Source organism: Tenrec ecaudatus, chromosome 5 (genome assembly GCF_050624435.1).
Source record: "Tenrec ecaudatus isolate mTenEca1 chromosome 5, mTenEca1.hap1, whole genome shotgun sequence".
NCBI classification, from domain to species: domain Eukaryota; kingdom Metazoa; phylum Chordata; class Mammalia; order Afrosoricida; family Tenrecidae; genus Tenrec; species Tenrec ecaudatus.
Window position 1 is genome coordinate 53,169,854 of NC_134534.1, and position 26,309 is coordinate 53,196,162.

The window sequence follows — 26,309 nt, forward strand, 5'->3', positions numbered from 1 at the left end:
TTGAAGCATATTGTTATTTATCTGTTAACCAAAGGATTAAAAAAAGGACAACATAGTTAATGAGTATAATTACCATTATAAAGGAGTAGCTTTTAGTGAAAAAGAAGCAGGCCAATACATGTTTATTGTGTTACCCTTTAATAATAACCTAAATAATTTCCAAATTCTATTTTATACCTGTAAATACAGAGGCAGTCTAGAGCTTAAGCAAGGTCATATCTTTTTTATCCCCCTGAGAAATGAAACTTCATCATTTGCCATTGCCTGCTTAAGTGTGGACTTCATATACATTAGAATATATTTGTGGCATCAGCAAATATGGTGAAGAAAGCAAATGGTGCCCAGCTATCAAAAGATATAGCATCAGGGGTCTTAAAGGCTTGAAGGTAAACAAGCGGACATCTAGCTCAGAAGCAACAAAGCCCACATGGAAAAAGCACACCAACCTGTGTGAACATAAGGTGTTGCTAGGATCAGGTATCAGGCATCAAAAAACAAATAATCCTATCATTGTGAATGAGGGGGAATGCGGAGTGGAGACCCAAAGCCCATCTGTAGGCAACTGGACATCCCCTTACACAAGGGTCGCAGGGAGGAGATGAGCCAGTCAGGGTGCAGTGTAGCAACGATGAAACATACAACATTCCTCGAGTTCTTTAGTGCTTCCTCCCACCCCCCCACTCCCCACTCCCCACTATCATGATCCCAATTCTACCTTACAAATCTGGCTAGACCAGAGCATGTACACTGGTACAGACAAGAGCTGGAAATACAGGGAATCTAGGACAGATAAACCCCTCAGGACCAATAATGAGATTAGTGATACCAGGAGGGGAAGGAGAAGGTGGGGGAGCTAGGGGGAACATCACAATGATCTACATATAACCCCCTCCATGGGGGGCAGACAACAGAAAAGTTGGCCAAGGGAGATATCATACAGTGTAAGACACAAAAAAATAATAATATTTTTAAAATTATCAATGATGGATGTATGGATTGTGATAAGAGTTGTACGAGTCCTCGATAAAATTATTATTTTTTTTTAGGTTTCTTTTTTTTGTTTGTTTTTATTTTTTATTTTTTTAATTTTTTTAACAATTTATTGGGGCTGATACAATTCTTTTCACAGTTCATACATATACATACATCAATTGTATAAAGCACATCTGTACAGTCTTTGCCCTAATCATTTTTTTCTCTTTTCTTCTTTTACATTTTATTAGGGACTCAAACAACTCTTACCACAATCCATACATATACATACATCAATTGTATAAAGCACATCCATACATTCCCTGCCCCAATCATTCTCAAGGCATTTGCTCTCCACTTAAGCCCCTTGCATCAGGTCCTCTTTTTTTTTCCCCCCTCCCTCCCCTTTCCCCCCTCCCTCATATGCCCTTGGTAATTTATACCTCGTTATTTTGTCATATCTTGCCCTATCCGGGGTCTCCCTTCCCCCCTTCTCTGCTGTCCCTCTCCCAGGGAAGAGGTCACATGTGGCTCCTTGTAATCAGTTCCCCCTTTCCAACCCACTCACCCTCCACTCTCCCAGCATCGTCCCTCACGCCCTTGGTCCTGAAGGTATCATCCACCCTGGGTTCCCTGTACCTCCAGCCCTCATATGTACCAGTGTACAGCCTCTGTCCTATCCAGCCCTGCAAGGTAGAATTCGGATCATGGTAGTTGGGGGGAGGAAGCATCCAGGATCTGGGGGAAAGCTGTGTTCTTCATCGATACTACCTCACACCCTAATTAACCCATCTCCTCTCCTAAGCCCCTCTATGAGGGGATTTCCATTGGCCGACACTTGGGCCTTGGGTCTCCACTCTGCACTTCCCCCTTCATTTAATATAATATATATATACACATACATATATACAGATAAAATTATTTTTTAAAAGAATATATTTGTATCAGGACCAAATATGTACACAGCTAGACCTAAGAAAAATATTTCCCTCCTCACTAGTATTCTAGCATATATAACCGCATAATATCTTAGCATAATTCATAATTTGTGACATAATTTGGTATCAGACTGACCAACTCTTTCCTAGCTGGATAAATGACTTCATCTCACCTTGTCTCTGGTTTACAAGTTTCTGAAATGGCAAGAGCCCTGGAGCTGACTTGGCACGACCATGCTTATTGAATAACAACCGTGATGCTGTGACAACTAAATTAGCCCAATGATCTATTTGGGGTTCAGGGAGCTCTTCCCAAATGAAGACCACACCGTGTTGACATGGAGTAGATTCCAGTTCATAGCCATCGCCTTCCCAAGGCTGTCATCTTTAGGGAAGCAAACTGCCACAGACAACGTTCGCCCTCCATCTTTTGGGGAGCAATCAAGGATTGAGCATTGGACCACTAGGGTATTCCCCTAAAAGCAAAAGCCAAGCCCATTGCCATCTGGTGGAGTCCAACTCATAGCACCCTACAAAGCGTTTCCAAGGCTGTGAATCTTTAAGAATGCTGCTGGTCTCGTCTTTCTCCTGAGGAGTGGCTGGTGCGTTTGAACCACTGACCTTGCAGTTAACAGTTCAATGCTTGCCAGCTAGCTCCACCAGAACCGTCTCCAGTGTCCCTTAAGTCCCACGGTGTTGGAAAGGCCCGCGTCAGGGAGATGCAGTCGATGACTTACCTCTGAGGCATATCGCACGCCATCCACCACATGCTCGGATCCATGGTCGTCCGCACACCCCCAGTGCAGGTGAAACTGTCGCAGCCGGTAGCTTCCAGTGAGTGGACCCCCTCGCAGAACTAAACACAAGTACATTTTAAAAGCAATGAGCAAGAAAAGATATTTGTACAAGCTGCCACAGCCCACAACTTGTTCTTGAAGCTCATGCTCTTCCCTGGCCCCTCCAAGGAACTGCTTTTGTCAAATGCATCGTGCAGCCTGTTGAGAGAAATGCACCTTAACGAACGTGAGGCGCGCTCTCTCCTGCCCTCTCGTGTCCCACGCACACGGGGACCACCAAGTGGGACTGGGTATTTACAACCTTTAATTCTGTGGCTCCTGTGGGTTGTCATTGGTTTCCATCGCTGTTCTACCCATGCGACTTTTGCTGCCTTGAGAGGTCACTTGTGCCCTTGCAGTGACAAAATGGTACGCTAGCTCTTGAAGACAAACGCCATAGTAAATGCCTCTGAGCTGGATGGTCACAACGTGCCCCCCACAGAAACGACTGCAGCCTGAAGGAGGACATCCTGCAGACACACGCTCGCTTACATTCCCTAGCGAGGATTCTGAAGGAAGAGTCCAAGCCAGAAAACTGAGCCAGCACCAAGGCCTGCATACAAGCTTCAGGTTTCAGTGTGATCGTCCACAATTAGTGCTGCTTGGTCTTTCTCGGGGCTGGGGCATGCAGGTTACTTGCCTCTAGGCTGATTTTCCAAATGATTTATGAAGCTGTTTATAGATGATGAGACACTAAGGAGCCTTTTACTAGGTTTCATAGCTATGTGCCGTAACATACTTTAGCTTCTCATCAGATTGCTCATATTTATTTCTATAAACATTTCTGACTCCAAATTTAGAGACTAGAATGCAATGTTCCATGTGTGCGATAATCTAGAGATTGATAGTTGGTCTGAAAGAGAGTTGACTTTATCATTGGCTGCTATTACTCCCACAGACAGCAATTGTGTAACGAATACTCAAAAACCCTTTTCCCACATAAAAGCAAGTACACATACTCTGTAGGTAATAATCAATGATTGGTTAATAAAACAATTTATATCTTTAAAAAAAGAATGTGAAGCATAAAAAATAGACCTTTTCAGAGGGAAGAGTCCACAGTACAGATATTCATGGCACAGCTGGAAAACCCCAACACACATGTACACATAGTTAGGACAGAGAAGATGTCAGGAATCATTAAAGGTGAAGAACTGACTCGTTTGACTGAAGATGACTCGCCTCCTTTCAGGAGGACGTGATAGGCAGAGAACTGGATTCGTGCCCTGCAGAGAAGTGCAGCATGATAGGAAGGCACATCAGTTACTACTGAGTGGATTCTGCTTCCTGGGTCTCAGAGTAGAATGGTGCTAAAGTTGAGAAGTAAAACCTTCTGGGACCCCTTTCTTTCAAGGAATCTCTGTCTAAACTCAAAGCTCTAACTTTGGGGTGGGCAGCCTTGTATGTAAACCATCTTATGCACATATGATCAGGAGGGGCCAGTCGCTGGTAAAGGAGACGGTCCGCTAAAAAGAGTACAACCCGCAGCAACATGGACTGGCACGGTGGCTGCAACACGGGCTCAAGCATGACCACCATGTTGGGGATGGCTTGGTACCAAGCGGCGCTTCACTCGGTGGGACAGTGTCACTAGGTAAGTCAAAACTGGCTCTCAATAGCACCTAATAACAGCAAAAATGTCGTCTTTTTTTTTCCTTACTGATGCATAATAAAACCTGAACTGAACCATAACGTCAAGTCTTCACAGATCACATAAGCCAATTCCAGAGCTTGAGAACGCAGTGTGAAACTGACTTTGGGAAAGGATTTGAGCAAGCTGACTCAGGAGAAAGAACGTGATACAAAAAGCCATACATGGTTCATGGTTCGGAAGACATCCAAGAATAATGGAAGGTCGCCGGAAAGCCTGCTCTGAAGCCAGGGTTTAAGGCGAGATTAGCACAGCCCTGCTTAGTTAAGCAACAGAGATTGCCTTACACTTCACATGTTTGAGAATTTCAACAAAAATATCCAACCGTGGACGGTGATCAGCAAATGTCTGGCTGTGGAACCCATTCTCTGATTTAGAGGAATGCTCTCCCCCCACCCAAAAAAAAAAGGAGTGTGGGGGGGCAGTGAGTCCAAATATCAAGGTTTCTTTATCACTGACTGAAATAAGCCCATTCCTATCCAGTTTATTTCAACTCATAGCAGCCTGTGCAGCACAGCGTTTCCAAGGCTAAGTTCATGACAGGAGCAGAACCCAACCACTTTCCCATGGGGTGGCTGCTGAGTTCAAACCAGCAGCCTTCAGTGCGCAGCCAAGCACTCCGAACACAGCACCACCAGGGCTCCTCTGGGACGCTGAGATGCAAGTGATAACCTAGCCAAATGATGGCACGACAATCAATAAGAGCTACAGAAAGTCTCTTTCGGGAGAAGGATCTAGAGTCTAAGACGCAGGCTTATGTGGGCTAACACCCACTTCCAGAAATAAAATACAATTGTTGAGGACATCCCTGGCAATCAAACACTTTTGTTCAATAGCCCACAATCCAGGATAAAATGTTGTTGCAGACAGCAATCTGCTGAAATGAATTACTAAGAGGCAGAAGAAGGGTGAGCGTGATGGCGAGATGGGAGGAAGGTAAAAGGAACAGGAAAGATCTAGGAAGCAAAGCTATGGATAAAGGTATAAACATCGGGACTGGATAGGGCAGAGATTGTACACTGGTGCATATGGGAGCCGGAGGCACAGGGAACCCAGGGTGGATGATACCTTCAGGACCAGGGGTGTGAGGGGTGATGCTGGGAGAGTGGAGGGTGAGTGGGTTGGAAAGGGGGAACTGATTACAAGGATCCACATGTGACCTCCTCCCAGGGAGATGGACGGCAGAGAAGGAGGGGAAGGGAGACTCCGGATAGGGCAAGATATGACAAAGATAACAATCTGTGGATTATCAAGGGCTCATGAGGGAGGGGGGAGCGGGGAGGGAGGGGAAAAAAGAGGACCTGATGTGGAGGGCTTAAGTGGAGAGCAAATGCTTTGAGAGTGATTAGGGCAAAGAATGTACAGATGTGCTTTATACAATTGATGTATGTATATGTGTGGGTTGTGATAAGAGTTGTATGCCCCCCTAATAAAATATTTAAAAAAAGGTATAAACATTGGTGGACGCTTAACTAAATATATTAATTCATACAAATAGAGATATTGGCCTATGTAGACATATTTATGTGGCAATACATTGAGGCAGTGGACAGACTTTGGGCCTCTGCTCAAGCCCTCCCTCAACACAAGGACACTTTGTTCTAACAACCTGGCATTCTGTGATGCTCACTCTCCCAACACAATCACTGAAGACAAAATGGGTACAAAAGCAAATGTGGTAAAGAAAGCTGATGGTGCCTGGCTATCAAAGATATAGCGTCTGGGGTCTTAAAGGCTTGAGTTAAACAAGCAGCCATCTAGCTCAGAGCCCATTTTTGCTGCCACCAAGTCAGTCCGTCCTGTTGAGGAGCCCCTCTTTGTGGCTGCCCCTCTACTTGACTGAGCTCGATGGCTTTCTCTCCAGGAACTGGTCTCTCCTGATAACATGTTCAGAGCACAGAGATGAAATCTCCATACCCTTCCTTCTAAGAAGCGTTCTGGCTTCTGTCCTCCAAGTCAGATTTTGGCATGACATGGCCCTTTCATTATGCTTCGTCAGCACGATGATTCAGAGCAAGATGCGGGAAAAGTTTATTTAAAAATCAACACATTCATCTAGTATGTCTTTATTATCCATCCCACTAGGATCCAATGTCCTCTAAGGTAGAAAGTGTCTCCGTCCCTATGTCCCTCAGGCCTAGGACAGTGCCTGGTTCAATATTACTGTCAACAATTACAGAAAACACCCAGAGGGATGGCATATGATGTTCTTTATCATAAAATTACAATGACAGCTCTGAAGTGAACCAGAGTCATTAATGAACCATGGACATATGAATGGCTTTGAAGCTCACACTTAATTCTAGAGTCCCACTCTAAGAATAATTAGTTCTTATGACATAGCTGTACTCTATACTCACCCTCACAAAGAGACCACTGACGATGTGGGTGCTACAGCACAGTGTGGTGGGGAAAAAAAGCAAACTGATTGTGCCGGCTATCAGAAAGAACAGTGTCTGGAGTCAAACAGCATCAGGGGTCTTAAAGGCTTATTTTCAAACAAGCAGTCATCTACGTAAGGTATCCTGATAGAAGCAGACCAGGTCATGTGATCCAAAGACTAGATAATAAATCCAAATCTGAAGGAGGGGAATGGTGTCAGAGTTTAAATGGTGAACACTTGGTTTACAAAAGGCTATGGAAGACAATGACAACCTAAAATCCATGTGCAGGTCCCTACATGGATTAAGCCTCTGGTGAATCCCTCTGAAGACACTCAAGGGGTGTAACAGCCGTGCTTGCAGACTCCAAGCATTGGAAAGTCAACTGGGGCAGATACAGCTAGGTTAGCCGTGGTGGCATATTGGACTGTGATCTACAAGGTCAACCAGGAGACAGATGAGGCTTCCTACCTCCGTAAACAATTACAGTCTCCAAAACTCACTGAATCGGTCCCACCTTGCCCTGTAGGGCCACTATGAGAGTTGTCATCAGTTCAGTGGCAGTGAGTTTGAGTTTTGTTTTGTTTTGTTTGTTACCGTAGGTTAAATTGTAATACCTTGTCGCTTGATCTCCCTTTTGACTCATTTCAAAATTGTTTCTGCTTTTAATAGATCCTGATTTCTTTTTGATTGAGGTTTTGCTCTGTTTCGTCTAGTCATTGTTCTTGAGATGTTTTTTTCTTCCTGTTTGTGTTACGATTTTCTATGTATGAAATCCAGGAGAGGTAAATGTATAGCGGCAGTAACTGGATTAATAATTAGTCAGGGGCATGGCTGATTAAGTTGGGGGGAAATAGAGAGCTAACAACAATGAGCTCGAGAAGGAAATTGATTGTGGTAATGATGGCCCCACTCTTCTCAATTTGATTGAGTGATTACATATTACATGACAGTTGAAGTATATGCCAATAAAACAAATTTCTTTTAATTATAGAGCATGACCTCCTTTGGAATTGCTACTCAGCAAACACTGGTGTCCAGTGTTGTTACTGAGATTACTTGGAATTATAAAAGAGTAGATTATTAGAACTAGTTGCCAGGAGTCGGAATAGATTCAATAGCAACTAACAACAATGGACTTAATGATAGGTTTGGTTTCATCCCTGTATTATAAACTGGTTCTCTGAGGAAAGACTTTGCTTGAAGTCTACAAAAAGAAAAACCAAAGCGCACAGCCCTGCCAATATTGCACAATGAGAACCAGAGAATAAAGAGCACTGGGGTTTGCTGTCACTGCGAAGATGCTCCTTACAAAGTCAGGAGACCTTGTGACATCGGGCTTTTTACTCTGAGTTAAGTGACTTTCTGATCATTCAGGAATTATTCCACTGGGTCTTAGCCAAAAGGCCAAAAAGCGATAATTCAGGAATTATTAAAAGGTTACTACAGGTCAATAACAGTATTTAATGCCAAGGATACAATGATGAGCAAAGCTGCCTAATCGCAAGGAACTGAAAGTCTCGGGGAGGAAACAGACAACAATGAAGTTTTATCATTTCTTATTTTCAACCAGATATTGTGGCTCTTAGTGGAATGACATCAGAGCCCGGGTGGAGTAGTGGGTTATGCACTGGGCTGCTACCCACAAGGTCAGCAGTTCAGAATTACCAGCCACTCTCCAAGAGAAAGATGAGATTTGCTGCTCCCAGAAAGATTTTCAGTCTCGGAAACTCACAGGAGCAGGTCTACTCTGTCCTATTGGCTCACTTGGAGTCGAATTGACTCAATGGTGGTGAAGGAGATCACATGCTTCTCCTTTTTATTTATTTTTTAATATTAAGATCTTTTTCTTTAATCATTTGATTGGGGGTTTGTACAACTCTTATCACAATCGATATATACATCCATTGTGTCAAGTACATTTTAATAGTAAAATCTTGTGAATCTGGTTAACGTCTATCAGTTTCCTAGAAGTACACCACTGAGAAACCAACAATCTGTAACATTCTAGTGAAAACATGGAGTTTACTTGTGGCTTCTTACCCAGAGCTGGGTTCCTTTCCTTTGACATCTTTGTAAATTTGGGGTAAATTTCTCCTGCTCTGCAGGAGAAAGATGAGGCTGTCTGTCCCAGTTAAGGCTTACAATCTTAATTGTACATTAATTTAACCCCATATAGAGTTCACGTTTGAGTTGGAATCAACTATATGGCCACAGGAATGGTCGTTTCGTCCATAAACAGAGAACAAAGAGCACTACGGCCGTTGTTGCTGTCATTAACATTACATTGGTGAGTTATGTCTACTCTGTGTCAGCAAGGAGCCCTGATGCTCCTTAGCTCAGTGAGCTAAGCACTGGGCTGCTAGCCACAAAGTCAATAGTTCCAACCCACTGTCTCTCTGTGGGAGAAGATGAAACGACCTGCCCCAGTAAAGATTTACAGTCTCAGAAACCCAAAGGGGAAGTTCAATTTTGTCCTACAGGGTCACTAAGTCAAAATCAACTTGACATGAAGGCTTTTATGTGTATATGCCAGCACGATAACTTTAAAACACATGTCAAATATAAATTGGTATTTGGTAGTTGTAATTTTATTTGGATTCTATATATGCTGATGCATTTTGTACCTCAATACCATATCGTAGTATTAATCACTAAGAAACATCCTATAAAAAGGTTTGTTTGTTTTTATTTATTGCGTATCCGTTATGTGCCAGGTATCAAAGTATACCGGTGACTGAGTAAGGCATAGCGTTGTCCACAGAGAAACCTTTATTCTCGTACTGGAAGGACAAGGAAACCAGTGGTGATTACAGCAGTGTGGAAACGCAGTACAGGACAAGCGCAGGATGGCCTGGGGTCACAGCTGGGGTGCAGGGCCAGTCAAGTGAGGTTCGCAGAGAAGTCAGATGCTGCGTTGGCCCAGAAATACCAGTAGCTTAGATTATAATGTCTTTATCTTTCCGTGCTAATTGTTATTTTTCCTAAAGAATTTCACACTGCTAATCTCAAAGCTAGTGGCTGAATCCATGAGCTCAGGCATGGGAACAATTATGAGGCGCAGGACCATGTAGTGTTGTGTTCTGTTGGGCATATGGTTGCAGTCAACTCGATGGCACCTAGCAACAACCTCAAGGCCGGTGGTTCAAACCTATCAGCTGCTCTGCAGGAGAAAGATGAGGCTGTCTGCCCCAGTTAAGACTTACAATCTTAATTGTACGTTAATTTAACCCCGTATAGAGTTCTTATGAGTTGGAATCAACTATATGGCCACAGGAATGGTCGTTTTGTTCCAGTTGGCTTGCTGTGGAAGAGATCCTTGCTGTTTTGTTTTTTCATAGCGTACCAAAGAAAAAGATACCACTTATCTTGCTTAGCTAGTGTAGTTCTAATTTTTCACTTAATTAATACCAAATATAACCACAAAACATTCTCTTTTAGTTTCTCTTGAAGAAAAAAGAGTGAGAATCATGACCCATATTTAAATAGCTCCTTCTCAGGGGAATGCAAAGTATATTATGAGCATTTCCCACTCATCCTACTAATTTCTTTGTGATCTAGATGGGAAAGAGCCTTTTAATACATGGGAAAGGGCACACAGTACTAATCACAGACTAATTACTAAATCTGGAAACAGAGACAAATGAATTGCGTTGACTAACCCTAGGTAGAGGGAAACTAAAGGAGTCCTAGTGGGACCCCGGTTAAGTGCTCAGAAGGTAGTAAAAAGACTGGCTCCTCAACCCCACCAGCTGCTCTGAAGAAGCTGTGGCCGTTAGCTTGTATCTCCTAAGGGGCAGATCTACTCTACCCTGTAGAGTCCCTTGCATAGGAATAGCCTCACAGACAATGGGTGAGTTTCTTATTTCAGAAGGAAAATGAGAAGAGGTGGGGAGAGAAAAAGAAGAAACAAGGAGAGGGGGCCACTTGGATCATGATAAAGTATGCTAGAGGAAGAATTTTAGCACTAAGAACGTCTACATTTGTCAAAAAGAGACCAATTTCAGGTGACATGTAATCTCATCTCTTCTTATTAAAAAAAAAGAAGAAGTGAATAGCTTCAGGTCATTTTATGTTTCCATTTGCTTCATTTTTGCCTTGTGAATCAGGTGAAGGCTTGCAGACAGATCATCAGATTTACCTGCAGCAACGCACATGGCTTCTGTTTCAGCTCAATCATTGCAATCCTCTCCTGGCACCTGCCCCACTCCGCTTTGCCCCTGTGTTTCCTGCTTCGGTTCTTCCTCCTTTCCTAACCCTTTAAACTTGGACATGATGCCCTTTTGATCTCCTGTGATTGTTTTTGTTTGGCGACCAGTCAAGGTCAGTGACTTCAAGGGTGATGAAGGTCCATAGGATCAGGGGCCCCTCAATTCATTTTTCTGACCCGGTTTCCTTTAAGACCCCGAGTTTTCATCTACATTTTTCTCCCATTTTATCTAGCACCTTGCATTGGGGCCCTTTTTCAGGGCAGTTGGTAGTGGTAGCCAGGCTCCATCTAGTTCTTCTGGTCTCAGGCTCGTGGAGACTAAGATTCGCCTGGTTCATTAGCCCATTGGACTGATTATTTCCCTCTGGCTTTTGACTTACATCACTCTTCTTTCCTCCAGATGCGGAGAGACCAGCGGTTGCCCCTAAGTAAGATGTAGAACATTGTCTCTGTGAATTGTGCAGTGCCCTTGGACCTGCATACCCCTCAGGACTAGAGCTGACTCTTCACATTTTATAGACAATATCAAACTAAGCACTTTACATTTAGGAAACTTAAATGACGTTTACAATGAGCCTACTGCACCATCTGCAATAAATATATTATTACAGATTCAGATTGCTGAGTGTTTCAAGCAAATGCAAATAAATATATATACAGAACCAGAGCCCCCCCCCAAAAGAAGTTCAGAACACTGTGTTAATTGATTGTAATACATATTTTACAATGCCCTGACGAAACTATATCACCCTAAGGAATTTGAGAAACAAAAGAAATTTGTATGTGCTTGTGATTTTTGTAAACTATAAAGTTTTATATAAATAAGTATATCATTATTAAAATAAACCTAATTAAGGATTGTTTAATTTAATGATATTCTCATTAGTAGAGCAAATGTAGCATCCTCCTAAAGCTAGAGAAAAATAAAAATTATTTGGCCATAACCTCACAAAGTACTCCAGAGTATGACTGATTGTTAGTCCTATCTCACTGTTAAAATAGGCACCACCCGTTCCTTGGCAACAGGTATGCTTTGGACAAGGATATTCTCATATTAAAGAAAATCCCTCTTCCACATTTCTTTATTTAATTAGTAAATTCACAAATAAAATGAAATTTTGTTTGATTGGTCTATTAATTACTCACATTGTGAAAGGCACTATCCCATGAACAAATTAAACAAAACTTTTATTACAAATCCTGATACAAAGTATCAATAAGAAATAACACAGTGCATATGGATGTTTCAATACTTGTTCTCACCCTCAACTACAAGTTCTCCTCTACCCTCACGTTATATGTTCATTGTTAAGGGAACAGAAAATTGTCCAGCCTTTAAAACAAGAATTTCAGATGGATATGCATTTTAGCCTGGAAATATATCTATGAAATATTTTAAAGTGTAGAATGAAAGTCTCAGAGTAGCACAACACTACTCCAAATTTACTTCTACAAAGGGAAGGTAAAAATATAAACAAAGGATGCATTTGTGTATATGTGTGGCTGAGCATTGAGATGATAAGAATGGAAAATGAGAAAGATAAGAAAGTACAGCCCACTGTCCCGCCCCCTTGGCCCCACAGAAAACAATGACCAACCTGATTTGTCCTCGGTGTCGTCAAAGCCCACGCTGAAGGAATGGCCGCTGTTGCTGATGATCTTCGCCGAGCTCGGGTCATATTTAATAATAAGAGGTCGGAGGGAAGAGTCATATTTCACTTCTTTAGTTTTAATCTCAATTGGAGATTGCTGATCCCCATCAGCAATAGGGAATAATTGATTCCAATGAACAGGACCTAAAATAGATAAGAGCATTAGGTGAAATCCAAGGTAGGTTAATCTATAGACACAGTAACGAGATGAATAGTTTCTTAGGGTTATGGCAGGGAAGGTTGGGGGAAATGGACAGTTAATAATAAGGAGGACAAACATGCAACAATGTTCTGAAATCGATGGTGGTAATGATTTCACAAATCTTTTCATATATAGAAATCACTGAATTGTATGACATATGAATTTGTCAATAAAACGAAATTTTTAAATAAATAAAGCACATATAGGTTGTATGTACATATAGATATGTAAAAATGAGAAAAACTAAATTCTTTCAGTCCAACAAATATTTGTTGAGTATATTTTATTGTCCTTGAGACTGGAGAAAAAAATAAAGATTAGGAAAATTCTCACCCTTAGAAATGATGCATCTACTGGTTTTTTATTTTTATAAAATTATGGTAGTTCTTTTTATTATGATATAGAGGAAAAATCACTTGGTTTGCCTGAAATCATTCTCAGGATTAGACTAACCCTCAGAGACAGAAGAGTGTGTCGGTTTTATGAAGCATTTGTGGAGGGGTACTCCTTAACTAAACAAAGAGTGCCGTTTATCACAGGAGATGGTGAGAACTCAGGCAGAGGTTCAAGGCTGAGCTGTGGTCCCTCCAGAGGCCAACAAGTTTACACACTGAGAGAACCAAAGGGCCTACAAAAGTCCGATGGGAAATGTAGGGAGACGTTCAAAGGTATTGTCTTTACTTGATTCGTCTAGGGCTCAGGGCCACCAAAGCCTCTCAGATCTCTTACATGTGATGTGATGTACAACAGGTACGCCAGGAAAACATAATTTTTTGATCACAGGATCATCAAAATATGAATAATGACTTCAGCTTGTCCAAAAATATAGTATTCTTTATTATCTGCTTTGGAATCAGGTTGCCACCTACTTCTCTTTTGATGAACTGCAGAAGGCCCTTCTGTGGTGGCTAACCACAAGTTCCGCAGTTTGAATCCCCAAGATAAAGAGGAGGCTTTCTGCTCCCCTAAAGATGACAGTCTCAGAAACCCAAAGGTTAGTTCCATACTATCCGACAGTCACTGTGAGTTAGAATCAACTCAATGACCTGGACCTTTTGGTGAGATTTGCATTCCAAACAAGGGGGCAACCATTACCTGATTCTCTATGCAAAAAGTCAAAATGGCATCAATTCCATGCTTGTTAAATTGATTTGAGCCAATAAACTAGAAATGCACTGAGCCTGGTAGTGCTGTTAACAAACCCAGGGACAAGGGAACAACAAGTGATCCAAATTGGTGGTGAGGCGGGTATAGGAAGCCTGGTAGGGCTTGATCAAGGATAATGTAACCAAGAGGAATTACTGAAACACAAATGAAGACTGAGCATGATAATGGGACAAGAGGAAAGTCAAAGGAAATAGAGGAAAGAGCTAGGAGGCAAAGGGCATTTATAGAGGTCTAAATAAAGGCATGTACATATGCAAATATATTTATATACGAGGATGGGGAAATACATCTATGTGCATATATTTATAGGTTTAGTATTAAGGTAGCAGAAGGACATTGGGCCTCCACCCAAATACTCCCTCAGTGCAAGAATATTTTCTTCTATTAAATTGGCATTCTATGATGCTCACCTTCCTGACACAACTGCAGAAGACAAAGCAGGTGAATAAGCAAATGTGGTGAAGAAAGCTGATGATGCCTGGCTATCAAAAGATATAGCGTCTGGGGTCTTAAAGGCTTGAAGGTAAACAAGTGGCCATCTAGCTCAGAAGCAACAAAGCCCACATGGAAGAACCACACCAGCCTGTGTGATCACGAGGTGTCGAAGGGATCAGGTATCATCAGAACAAAAAAAATCTTACCATAGTGAATGAGGGGGAGAGTGCTTTGTGGAGACCCAAAGTCCATTGTAGGCCACTGGATATCCCCTTACAGAAAGGTCTTGGGGAGGAGACAAGCCAGTCAGGGTGTGATGCAGCAATGATGAAATATACAACTTTCCTCTAGTTCCTAAATACTTGCTCTCCCCCACTATGATGATCCCAATTCTACCTTACAAATCTGGCTAGACCAGAGGATGTACACTGGTACAGATAGGAACTGGGAATGCAGGGAATCCAGGACAGGTGAACCCCTCAGGACCAGTGGTGAGAGTGGTGATACAGGGAGAGTAGAGGGAGGGTGGGATAGAAAGGGGGAACTGATTACAAGGAACTACATGTGACCTCCTCCCTGGGGGACGGACAACAGAAAAGTGGGTGAAGGGAGACATCAGACAGGGAAAAATATGACAAAATAATAATTTTTCAAGGGTTCGTGAGGGAGGGAGGAGTAGGGAGGGAGGAGGAAAATGAGGAGCTGATGCCAGGGGCTTAAGTGGAGAGCAAATATTTTGAGAATGATGAGGGCAATGAATATACAAATGTGCTTGACACCATTGATGTATGTGTAGATTGTGATAAGAGTTGTATGAGCCCCTAATAAAACAATTTTTAAAAAAAAAAAAAAGAAAGAAATGCACTGAACCCACACTTTTCTTTTCTCTGGAAGACTGAACTTCTGCATTTCAATGAAATCCTTGGAAAGGTTGCAGCTTCGTGGGAGGCCATTCTTCAAAGGTGTCACTTTCTATGTGAGTGTTAGGTGTTGCCTAGACCATGTAGACCCCATGTGACCCTCCGTACAATAGATTGAAACACTGCCAGGTTCTGCACCATCCCCACAATTGTTCCTGTGTTTGAGCCCATTGTAGCCGCCAGGTCAATTCCAACTCATAATGCCCCGATAGGATAGAACAGAATTGCCCTTGTGGGCTTCCAAGACTGTAAATGTTTACAGGAGTAGTATGCTTCATCTTTCTCCTATGGATCAACTGATGGATTCGAACTGCTGCATTTGCAGTTAGCAGCCCAAAACATAACCCACTATGCCACCAGGGCTCCTTCCACTACAGCACCATGGCTCAATTCATATATGGTAGAGGATCTTGTTTCCCTTCTCCTCTGCCTGCAGTTTACACAAGTACACACTGAGGTCCACTCATCAAACAGAGCAGGGAAGTCAATATTACTAACATCAACAGATGCTTACAGAAAGAACATTTGAAGATTTTTTTTACAATGGATTTTCTTCTGTTTTTTATTTCTTTATTTTTAATCATTTTATTGGGGACTCATACAACTCTTATCACAATCCATACATACATCAATTGTATAAAGCATATTTGTACATTCATTACCCTCATCATTCTCAAAACATTTGCTCTCCACCTAATCCCTGGCATCAGCTCCTCATTTTTCCCCTCCCTCCCCACTCCCCCATCCCTCATGAACCCTTGATAATTTATAAATTATTATTTTGTCATATATTACACTATCTGACGTCTCCCTTCACACACTTTTCTGTTGTCTGTCCCCCAGGGAGGAGGTCACAGGTAGATCCTTGTAATCAGTTCCCTTTTTCTATCCCACCCTCCCTCTACTCTCCCTGTATCACCACTCTTACCACTGGTCCTGAGGGGTTCACCTGTCCTGGATTCCCTGCATTCCCAGTTCCTATCTGTACCAGTGTACATCCTCTGGTCTAGCCAGATTTGTAAGGTAGAATTGGGATCATCATAGTGGGGGAGAGCAAGCATTTACAAACTAGAGGAAAGTTGTGTGTTTCATCATTGCTACATTCCATCCTAACTGGCTCATCTCCTCCCCATAACCCTTCTGTAAAAGGATATCCAGTGGTCTACAAATGGGCTTTGGGTCTCCACTCCGCACTTGCCCCCTCATTCACTATGACATAATTTTTTTGTTCTGATGATGCCTGATACCTGATCCCTTCAGCACCTCGTGATCACACCGGCTGGTATGCTTCTCCCATATGGCCTTGTTGCTTCTGAGCTACATGGCTGCTTGTTTACCTTCAAGCCTTTAAGACCCCAGATGCTATATCTTTTGATAGCTGGGCACCATCAGCTTTCTTCAGCACATTTGCTTATGCACACATTGTCACATTTGAAGATTTTAAGAAAATGTAAATGTGCCAAAATCATCAACACCTTTCAATTTCTTAATACAAAACTATTTAATGGTCTTCATTTTTGCTAGGAAGAAAGCATAAATTATTTTCTTCATAGTCTGTCTCAGGTACAAAAGGGTGACATAGAATAAATATAAAAATCACAGACGGATGCTCTTGGAAGTCTTCATGGGAATCTGGCACTTTGCTCTCACTCCAAAGCAACTAGAGCATCAAAAGTCCTTGCTGACAAGGTATTTACAGAAATAGTACTAGACTTCCTTAGCACTCATTGCTATTCTGAGTACTCTTTCTAGATAACTACCTAGATAATTCTCTCTCTCTCTCTCTCTCTCTCTCTCTCTCTCTCTCTCTCTCTCTCTCTCTCTCTCTCTCTCTCTCTCTCTCTCTCTCTCTCTCTCTCTCTCTCTCTCTCTCTCTCTCTCTGTGTGTGTGTGTGTGTGTAAAACATAAGGGTTATATAAATGCTGTGGGGATGAGTTAATCTAGTAGCAATTAGATTTCAAGTAGGCAGTACATATGTCACAACTTGTTGCTGACTTTCTTTTGTCCCTCAGTCAGGAAATGGTTCCTCTCTCCTCTCAATTCCTTTACCCTCCTATTTCTCCTTCTTTGTAGCCAGAACAATTCTTTCTAAAGGCAAGCCAAAATAATAATAACACTTTGCATCTAATGTCCAATACTGTGGTCAATTCATTTCCCAGCCTCTTAAAGAGCTCCCCCAACCGCACACACCCCCTTTTTTTTAACTTTTCCTAAACGTTAAGCTCTAAACTTACACATGGGATTAGCATGAGTCATAATTGACTAAATTGACTCAAGAACTTTCTAATACTCATGATGACATGTGGATTTCAGAGACTTTTCATTTCCCAAATTAAGCAGCGCAATTATGGAGGATTAGATTGAGAATGTTACAACCTTCAGTACTTTGCATCTTGATGTTCCATTTGACCCTAGTTTTTATTCCAGGCTTAAATTTGCTTTCAGCTGCCTATCCCTTTATCTGATCAGACAAAAGCAACTAAACTTGCCTGCTCAAGATGCAACTTATTTCCATGAAGGATCTTCAAAAATTAATCTACTTAAAGGTCTGGTCCTCACCAAAAAAAGATTGCATCTTAAAAAAAAGGACTTGTTCAACAAACTCTCCAATGGGTCGATATGCAAAACCACACTTTGCTACTGGCTTTTTCTGAGATGGATTTTTAAGTATTTCTAAGTATGAGGTTCAGTGCAGCCAATATTTCCTAACCGATTAAGCAATAACCAATATCCATTGATTGAAAATATCTTTCTTCTTAACAGCAGGGAGGGCACAGATGGCACCCAGTAACTATTAAATAACAATCATAAAAATGATTCTAGCAGTGAGGGAAACTGAAAGGACCTAATTGGTAGAACTTTCCCCCAAACATATCATGTCAATTAGCCAGGAGGGGAAGGGGAAAGTGGGAGGAGAAAGAGGAAACAGATCCCAATGATCTACCTATAGCCCCCTCCCAGGGGGGTGGACAACAGAAAAGTGGGTGAAGGGAGACATCAGTGAGTGTAAGACATAAAAAAAATTAATCTATAAATTATCAAGAGTTCTGGAGGGAGGATGGAAGGGGAAAATGAGGAGCTGAGACCAAGGGCTCAAGTAGAAAGAAAATGTTTTGAAAATGATGATGGCAACAAATGTACAAATGGGTTTGACACAACGGATGGCTAGATTGATTGTGATAAGAGTTGTACCTGCCCCCAACAAAATGACTTATTAAAAAATAATGAATGAAATAGAAATAAAATCCCAATTGTGCGATAAAAATAAATAAAATGGCAATTAGCAAAATGTAAAATTTTAATTACAGCATCTATCACAGAAATAAATAAGTAAAAACTGCCAAAATTATATCTTTCATTATTAAAGTTATAAATATTACCTGCTGCCACTTTTAAACTAGCATGCAAATCAGAAGTCTCAATCAGGCCACAATTAGAAATGGAACTTTCCTGTTTCTTCACGAAGGTAAGCTGTCTATAAAACGTGAATTTACAGTAGTTCGGTAACCTGCTGGTTAATCCCGGGAAAATATTTTAACAGTAGTAGTACACAACGTCCTCGTTTTGACAACCATTTATATAAGGCTTTCTTGATTTCTCAAAAAGAAAAATCATTACTTGATCATCTGTTTAGTTTAACAAGAAAACGTGTTAACTTGTGGTAATGTAGAACATCCAGAAAGAAGGGGATACGTTTTATTTTTATTTTTGCTCTATCAGCAAATATATCTTTGCGCCTTAGTGGCTGTGCATTGGGCTGCTAATCGCTCACTAGATGAGCAGTTCAAACTATCAGCCGCTCCTCGCGCCTCGGAAGGGAGGCTACCAGGGAGGCTCTCTACTTCCGTGACGAGTTACAAACCTTTGAATTGTGTGGTTTGTGAATTACATGCCAATAAAACTGCTTTTCAAAAAAGTAAAGCGTTGCAGTCTTGGGAACGCTCCTATCCTGTCCCAGAGGGTCCCGCGGAGTCGGAATGGACTCTAGGGCTTGTGTTGCTGGAGTTGGGTGCCCCCAATCTGCAAGGAACGCGTGAGGGTGCAGAGGCTGCCTCCCGAACCCCTGCAGTTCCCAAAGATAGCCTTCCCAAAACCCACAGAAGTTGTCAACCAACTGTAAATCGCTGTAGGAACATTTAATAGTATGTTATTCATAATTTGGCGGTATTTTGCTTGCCAATAAGCAGCTTACTCTTCAGGGTTGCAAAGCAAGTTATTGAAATTTCGTAACCATCTTTTCAAAGTTTTTGGTTTTATTTTTTAATGATTTGCTTCTCCTAAGCGATAGGAAGAGAACTTGCCCTCAATTCATCTGTGTGTGTGTGTGTCCTCAGATTTCTAATCTCCTAGACTTTAATTGATAAATGTTTATTGCTAGGGATAGTCCTGGGCTTATCAAATGATGGTGAGGGGATAGATATGAAGTTTGGGGGGTTGGGTAACCCTTACAGGACGATCACACTCCAACCCCCACCGCTTCTCTGCTCCCACTCCCAGAAAAAGAGGGTCTCCCTCCTCGTCAGGACTAATTCGCTTCCCTGCGTGCAAGTGCGGCCCCACTTCAAAGAGGAACAGAAAAGTGTCCGGCCAGTGGCGGGTCGCGGGCACGCGGTCTGTGGCTCCCAGCAGCCCGGTCCGCACCCTGGGGCGCTGCCCGCTCCAAGCCCGGTTCGGACCCCCTGCCCGCCCCAGCAGCGCAGGTGCTCACCGTTGTGTTCGCTGTATCCCCAGCTGAGCCTCGACATCGTCCCGGGCTGGAAGGCGGCAGCAGCAGAAGTGGCCGCGCGGCGGAGCACCGGGTCGGGCGGGCAGGCGCGCGGCGGGGCGGGACCGCGGGCACTGGGAGAGGCGGGGGGGGGCGGGGGGGGCGGGTGGCCCGGTGGCCCGGCCTCCAGCCCCGGGCCTGGGCGCGGCCGCCGGGCAGCCGGAGCGAGCGGGGCGCGTGCAGACGGGCGGACCCGCGGCCCGCGAAGCTGGGCAGAATCTGGGGCGCGAGTCCCTCTTACTCTCCGTTTGCATGCCAGCGAGCAAACGTGGGTTCCACTGGGGAGGGGGGGAAGGGGGGGAAGAGCGTTTCAGTGGGGATTTCCTGCTTCCTGCAAAGTATTGCCTAGAGGGCTGTCCTGAAAATGAGTCACTCCGCCTGAAGCTGCCAGGCTGCGGGGCGGGGGGAGGCTCTGGTGAGGGTGATGAAGACGTGGGGCTTGGCGGCGGTGATTACACATGCAAAGCAATACTCATATGATAATAACCAGGAAAATAAGTTAACTACCATTTATGAAGGCTAGGATCTAGGTTAAGAACTTTGCGGATTTACCTGGCAGCCTTCACTGGAATGGAGATACATTTGGGAGATGAGAGAGAAGTTCAGTAACTTGCCGCAGGTCACACTGCCCAGAGGTCAGGGATTTAAAGGTGACAGGAAGGTTGCCCCTCTAGACTGGCTCCTTCTCCACTCACCCAGCTCCCCTCCGCTCCCCAACTCTGCGAACTGAGTGAGGGAGGCCAACCTGTGGTTAATACTTGGTCCCAAAGTCTGCTGCCCTTCCACAGAATGGAAAGAAAAAAAAATGTTTTGAGCACATCTTGTATGGACTGCGATAGATTTGCTTCCATGAGACTGAAGGTGAAACTAACTGCCGAGAGCTGCCGTATTGCCCAAGAATGGATATTGCCCAAGAATGGATGTTCCCGGTTCCCAGTGACAAATAGAGTGCTGTGATCTGCCGGGATTGTGATGACGGGATTTATTATTATTATTATTATTATTTATTGATAACTCATTCTGCCTGAGGGAATGACTTGGCATCCATTTGAAATTTCAGACTGAACTGGAGAGTGTGCTTTATGGACCCGTTTATGCAAACAGCTTCCCAGTGGGACTAAGAAGGCAAGCCTGAAGAACTTCCCAAAAGCAGCCACTGAAAAAACCCTAGGGTCACAATAATAGGATCCACCAGTGATCCAATGATCAAGTCTCGGATAGATTTACATTCACATGTTCATGGGATTACCATAGGTCAGGGCCCACCAGAAAACAGCCGGCAGTGGCAGGGTTTAAAGGCTGGAAGCATGTAACGACCAAACGCAACTTGTGAACTTTGATTTTGAAAAAGTGGTTTAGAAGTTCTGGGAACACCTGGAATGTATGCAGATGACACTGAGCTGATGTTATGTTTCTCGGGTGTGTTAACAGTGCTGGGATTGCATAGAAGAATGCGCTTACACGTAAGAGATGGGTCTGAAGCATTAGGGCTGACCAGCCTTGAAGACGGTACACTGGCATAGTCTCAGTCAATAATTGGTGAGTCTACACGATCCAGCAGTGCCAATCCACCAGCCTCTATGCTGAAGAAATACGAGGCTTCTTGCTCCCGTAAAGAGGTACACTCTTGGAAACCCATGGGGAAGTTCTACCATCCCCCATAGAGTCACTCACCAAGGGTTGGGATCAACTGGGTGGCATGGCAGTAAGTTTGGGGCATTAGGGTCATCACAGAGGAGGCTGGGGAGGGAATGGGGAGCTAATGTCAATGAGACAAAAAGGAAGCAAACATTTCCAGACTGATTGGGGTGGCTAGGGCACAACCCTTTTTACTATGTTTCAACTCTTGAATTATATGATCTTTAAGTTGTATATCAATAAAACTGTTAAAGTTAATCATAATAATTGGCGAGTCTAGGTAAGTCTATTTGGGCGCTCATGGTACTATTCTTAGAATATTTTTGTAGATTTTATTTTTTTCCCAAAAGATAACTGCTTCCTCAAACCAACGGGCCCACAAGCGTGCTCGTTGATGCTCCATGTTGGCTTGCGTGCCTTCTCCTTAGACAAAGCCTCAGTCTCCAGGATCACAGGCATCAGGCGGGAACATCTGAAGGAAGATTCACATTGAGCCTAGAACGCAGGAATCCTGATTCAGGATGGGGGTTCATCTCCACTTCCCTCCTGAACCAGTTGGTCCCCTTTAGGCGTCCTCTGCACCAGAGCATCCTCAAACCCTACTCTCCTCTTCCACGAACCAGATTCTGTCGATCAATACAGTGCAGCACTGATAAGCTACAGATCTAGCCATAGAACTAGCTAAGTATAGCAACAGATTAAGGAACGATCAACGTATGCATTAATATTGGTTCATGAGGGCTTGTCCACAGCCTCTTTCTCTGTAAGGCACATTTTCCCAGTTGTCCAGTTTAGCAGCTCCAAGGTGGATCAGAAGTGTCCAATCATCTGATTTTACCAGTGCAAGAAACAAGGTCAGCATGGGTTCCAGATAGCTGCAGAAGCCAGCGCCACAGTCAAGGACACAGCCCCAATCTGCACAGTCCCAAGTCCAAGGTGCTCCCCATTTGTACCCAGTTTCCTTCCTTCACAAGTCCTGTGGTTTCTGGAGTTGGGACTTATTAACCCCAGGAATGTCTTATCGTTTGGATATCTCATGAAGAGTGTTGATTGTGTGGAGTTGATATTATAGGTGATTTCCATTTCTCTGATTGCCATCGCTGAGGACTGTGCCGTCAGTCTCCCAAGGAGGCGCCTGAGACCCAAAGCGGTATAAGGACTTGCTCAAGTGACATGCCAGGAGAGGTGTCCTCAGACAGAAACTCAAAGGTTCCTCAGAGGTTCCATGCCAGGATAGGTGTCCTCAGACAGAACCTCAAAGAACTTCAAAGATTCAGTTCCACAGTCATTTCTCAGATTGTAACTTTCAGAAACTAGAGACAAACTTTTCTTTTGTCCTCAATCATCAGACAAGAGCACATTGTTAAAAACCCTACAGTCTATCTTTTTGTTCTTTGTTTAAACCCACATACATCTCTACTATACATTTCTACATTGTTTGGAAAGATTTAATATCTTATCTGAACACGTTTTAAAAGTAGGTAAAGTGTGGTAGAGTGAGGGAAAAGAGAGAGCTAAGATTATTTATAAGGAAACGAACTTATATAAATTCATATCAATATTGGAAAGTCCTGGTAATTCAAGTCAAAATAACTTAGCTGTCAAAGAATTCAGTTAATAGTGTCTTGGCAAAAAAAAAAAAAAAGGTACCTTGGCTTAGAATGAATAGATCAGTACTATTCTATCTCTGTGAACTCTTCAAAATATGAGAACAGAGTGAGAAAAGAACAAATGCTGGTGAGATTTTGGGTGGGCTAGAATAGAATACTAATACATCGCTGGTGGCATTGTAAAATGGTATGGAAAACAATATGCATAGAAAGAAAAGCTAAAACTAGAAATGCCTAAAGATCTAACAATCTCATTCCTAGGACAAATAGACACATGCAAACTTACCATATATACTCGTGTATAAGCCGAGTTGTCCAGCCTATTTTTTAATGTAGTTTTTGTGGTAAAATTAGATGCCTCTGCTGACGTTCGGGTCAGCTTATACTCAAGTATATACGGTATGTTCAAGGAGCCCTGCTGAGATCCTGGCTGTGTTTTGTTGGGCTGCTAACTTCAAGGTCAGCAGTTCAAAACCATCAGCTGCTCCAAGAAAGAAAGAGGAAGATTTCTACTCCCGTGAAGAGTTACAGTCTGGGAACTGCCCCCTGGGGGCAGTTCTACTCTGCTCTAGGGAGTCATTATGAGTCAGCTTCTACTCAGTGGCAGTGAGTGAGTGAAAGCTGTGTTCACTGCAGCTGTATTCACAACAGCAAATAGAAACAACCTAAGTGGCCATCAACTGATGACTGGATTAACAAATTGTGGTTCCTACATCCTATGGAATACCATGGGACTACAAACAGTAGTCCACAAAACATGGGTGAGAAAGACATTGTGCTGAAATACGTCAATCACAAAAAGGAGAAATTTTGTATGGCCCCACTATTGTAATTTTTTTTAAGTTAAGGCTAGAGCTCCCACTTTGCTACCCACTCAATCTCTTTGGCATTTCTCCGGTGGTTCTTTTCCAGATTCCATCTTTAAATGTGAGCACCCAGTGGTGTGAGTGAGCTACTTTCAAACTGATCCCTTCACCCCAGCCCAGCTTTTAAATGCCTCAGCCCCAGCCAACACGTGAATAAACCCGTATGAAAGAGCCTGAGTCGGTTCGGTTCGTGCCCACCTAGGGACGCCAAAAAATAAAGAAAAAAGAAAAAAAGAGCCTGAGTCAGAGCCACCCAGGGAAGCATCTTCCAAATTCCAGACCCGCTGACATCCTGAGAGAATCAATACGGTGGCTGCATGCAGCCACTGTGTCTGGGGGCGATTTGTTACCCGGCATTAGAAAATGAATGCGACAGCTAACATGGAACAGAAGTCCAACTTTGGGACACTTGTAGTTTAGCAGGGAAAGATAGCTCACACACAGCGTAAGTAAAATATGTGTGATGATAATGGAGCAGCAGACAGCAGAGGAGGATAGAGGTGTTGCAGTTTGGTGGCATCTACGAGAGGAAATAATTCATTGAAAAGAAGACATTTGAGAGAGAGCCTCAAAGACACAAAGGAGAGAGTCTTGTAGATATAGTTTTCCCTCAGTGTTCGCAGGGACTGGTCCTAGGACCAAATGCTCAAGTGTCTCATATAAATGATAACGTATATGCATTAACGTACAACCATCTGGTATACTTCACATCATATCTAGATTACTTATCATGCCAAATATGTAAATTCTCTGCAAACAGTACTTGTTTTGTTTTTGTTTTTCTTATCTGAGCTTTAAAAGCCCTTTTAGCCTTCAGGGCAGTTGTGGGATTCCGACGGTTTGCATCGTTTGAAAGAACCGATACCTAATTTTTTGTTGAGTTCAGTGAACCTGTTATTAAAATGGCACCGTAGTCAGGGTTCTTTCTAAGGTGGGTAGCTGGAAATCACAAATTGAAATTCCTTAATCCTTTTTAATGTTCCTCTGCGCAACAGTGCATTCTAAGCACCTACGCCAACGCTCACTCTGTCTATAGGAGCGACAAATTAGACAGAACTATGCTGGTAATATGATCTGCTCATTTCACGAAGCTCCTTATACTTTTGGTGAAAGTTACATTTTTACACCCTTGCGTTTGTTATTTCAGTAAACAAGCATATACGGTAAAGAGGAAACGTGCCAGACAACAGGTGACACATTGTCGTTTGTTTCAGCTGTGTGTTATGCCTCAGATGCCTTTGAGATATGATGAGTAAATTATGCGATTCCTGAAAGTGTTCAAAGAGCTAACAATATTGTTCGAACAATTGCTGTAAGTTCAGCAGAAGCAGAAAAGAGTTTTTCAAAGATGCACATATTTAGAGAAGAGAAGTCACCTGTTTCTAATCTATAAAACACAATGACTATTGTCTAACTGACCTTCCTCTAAAGGAATGGGGGTCCTGTCCTACAGAGAAAAGATTGTTAAGGATAAATCACACAGTCGATGATTCTCAGATAAAAAATTAAAATTATTTATTGCTAGTGAGGATGCCAATCCAGAAGTAATATGGAAATATCTTAAGTAATAGTTTTATTCTTTTTTGTCAAGTATTCTTTAATATTTTTCATCAATATTTTCAACTCTTATAGCAAAGTCTTTTGTGTAGTTCTTTTATTGTTTAGTATTTAAGTATTAACTGTATGAAATAATAAGCTATCTTGATATATCATTTTTTAAAAACAGTTTTATTGGGAGCTAATACAGCTATGTTACCATTCCATAGTTCAATTACATGAAGCAGTATTGTACAATACATCATTTTTTAATACTTAAAAAAGTCATTGTGGCAGCAAACCGGTTGTTAAATTATTTTGTCCCCCACCCCAGTATTTTCCCTCCTTGTTTTGTTGAATCTTCAGACAAGGAACCCAGCAGTCAGGGGATTCCATTAGTGTTTAGGTAGAGAATGCTCCAGGCAAAAGGATTGGGGGTGAGGAGCATCCCTGATCTGATTAAAAAGCAGTAAGAACTCAGTAAAATCTTCGTGTGGTACAAATGGTTAAGTAAAAGGTTAGCTATTCA

At 42.6% G+C, this 26,309-nt stretch overlaps 1 protein-coding gene across 1 annotated transcript in view; it reads right to left on the reverse strand.

Moving 5' to 3' along the window:
* The window catches only part of CA13 (carbonic anhydrase 13), a 49,353-nt gene extending 29,138 nt beyond the window's left edge, over window positions 1–20,215 (reverse strand). The window contains exons 1-3 of the mRNA XM_075549522.1: window positions 20,074–20,215; window positions 12,587–12,784; window positions 2,648–2,766 (exon numbers count right to left, since the gene is read on the reverse strand). Coding sequence (XP_075405637.1) covers window positions 2,648–2,766; window positions 12,587–12,784; window positions 20,074–20,110 — 354 coding nt within the window. The 5' untranslated portion in view covers window positions 20,111–20,215. The remainder of the gene's footprint in view (window positions 1–2,647; window positions 2,767–12,586; window positions 12,785–20,073) is intronic.
* Between the last annotated feature and the right edge of the window lie 6,094 nt (window positions 20,216–26,309).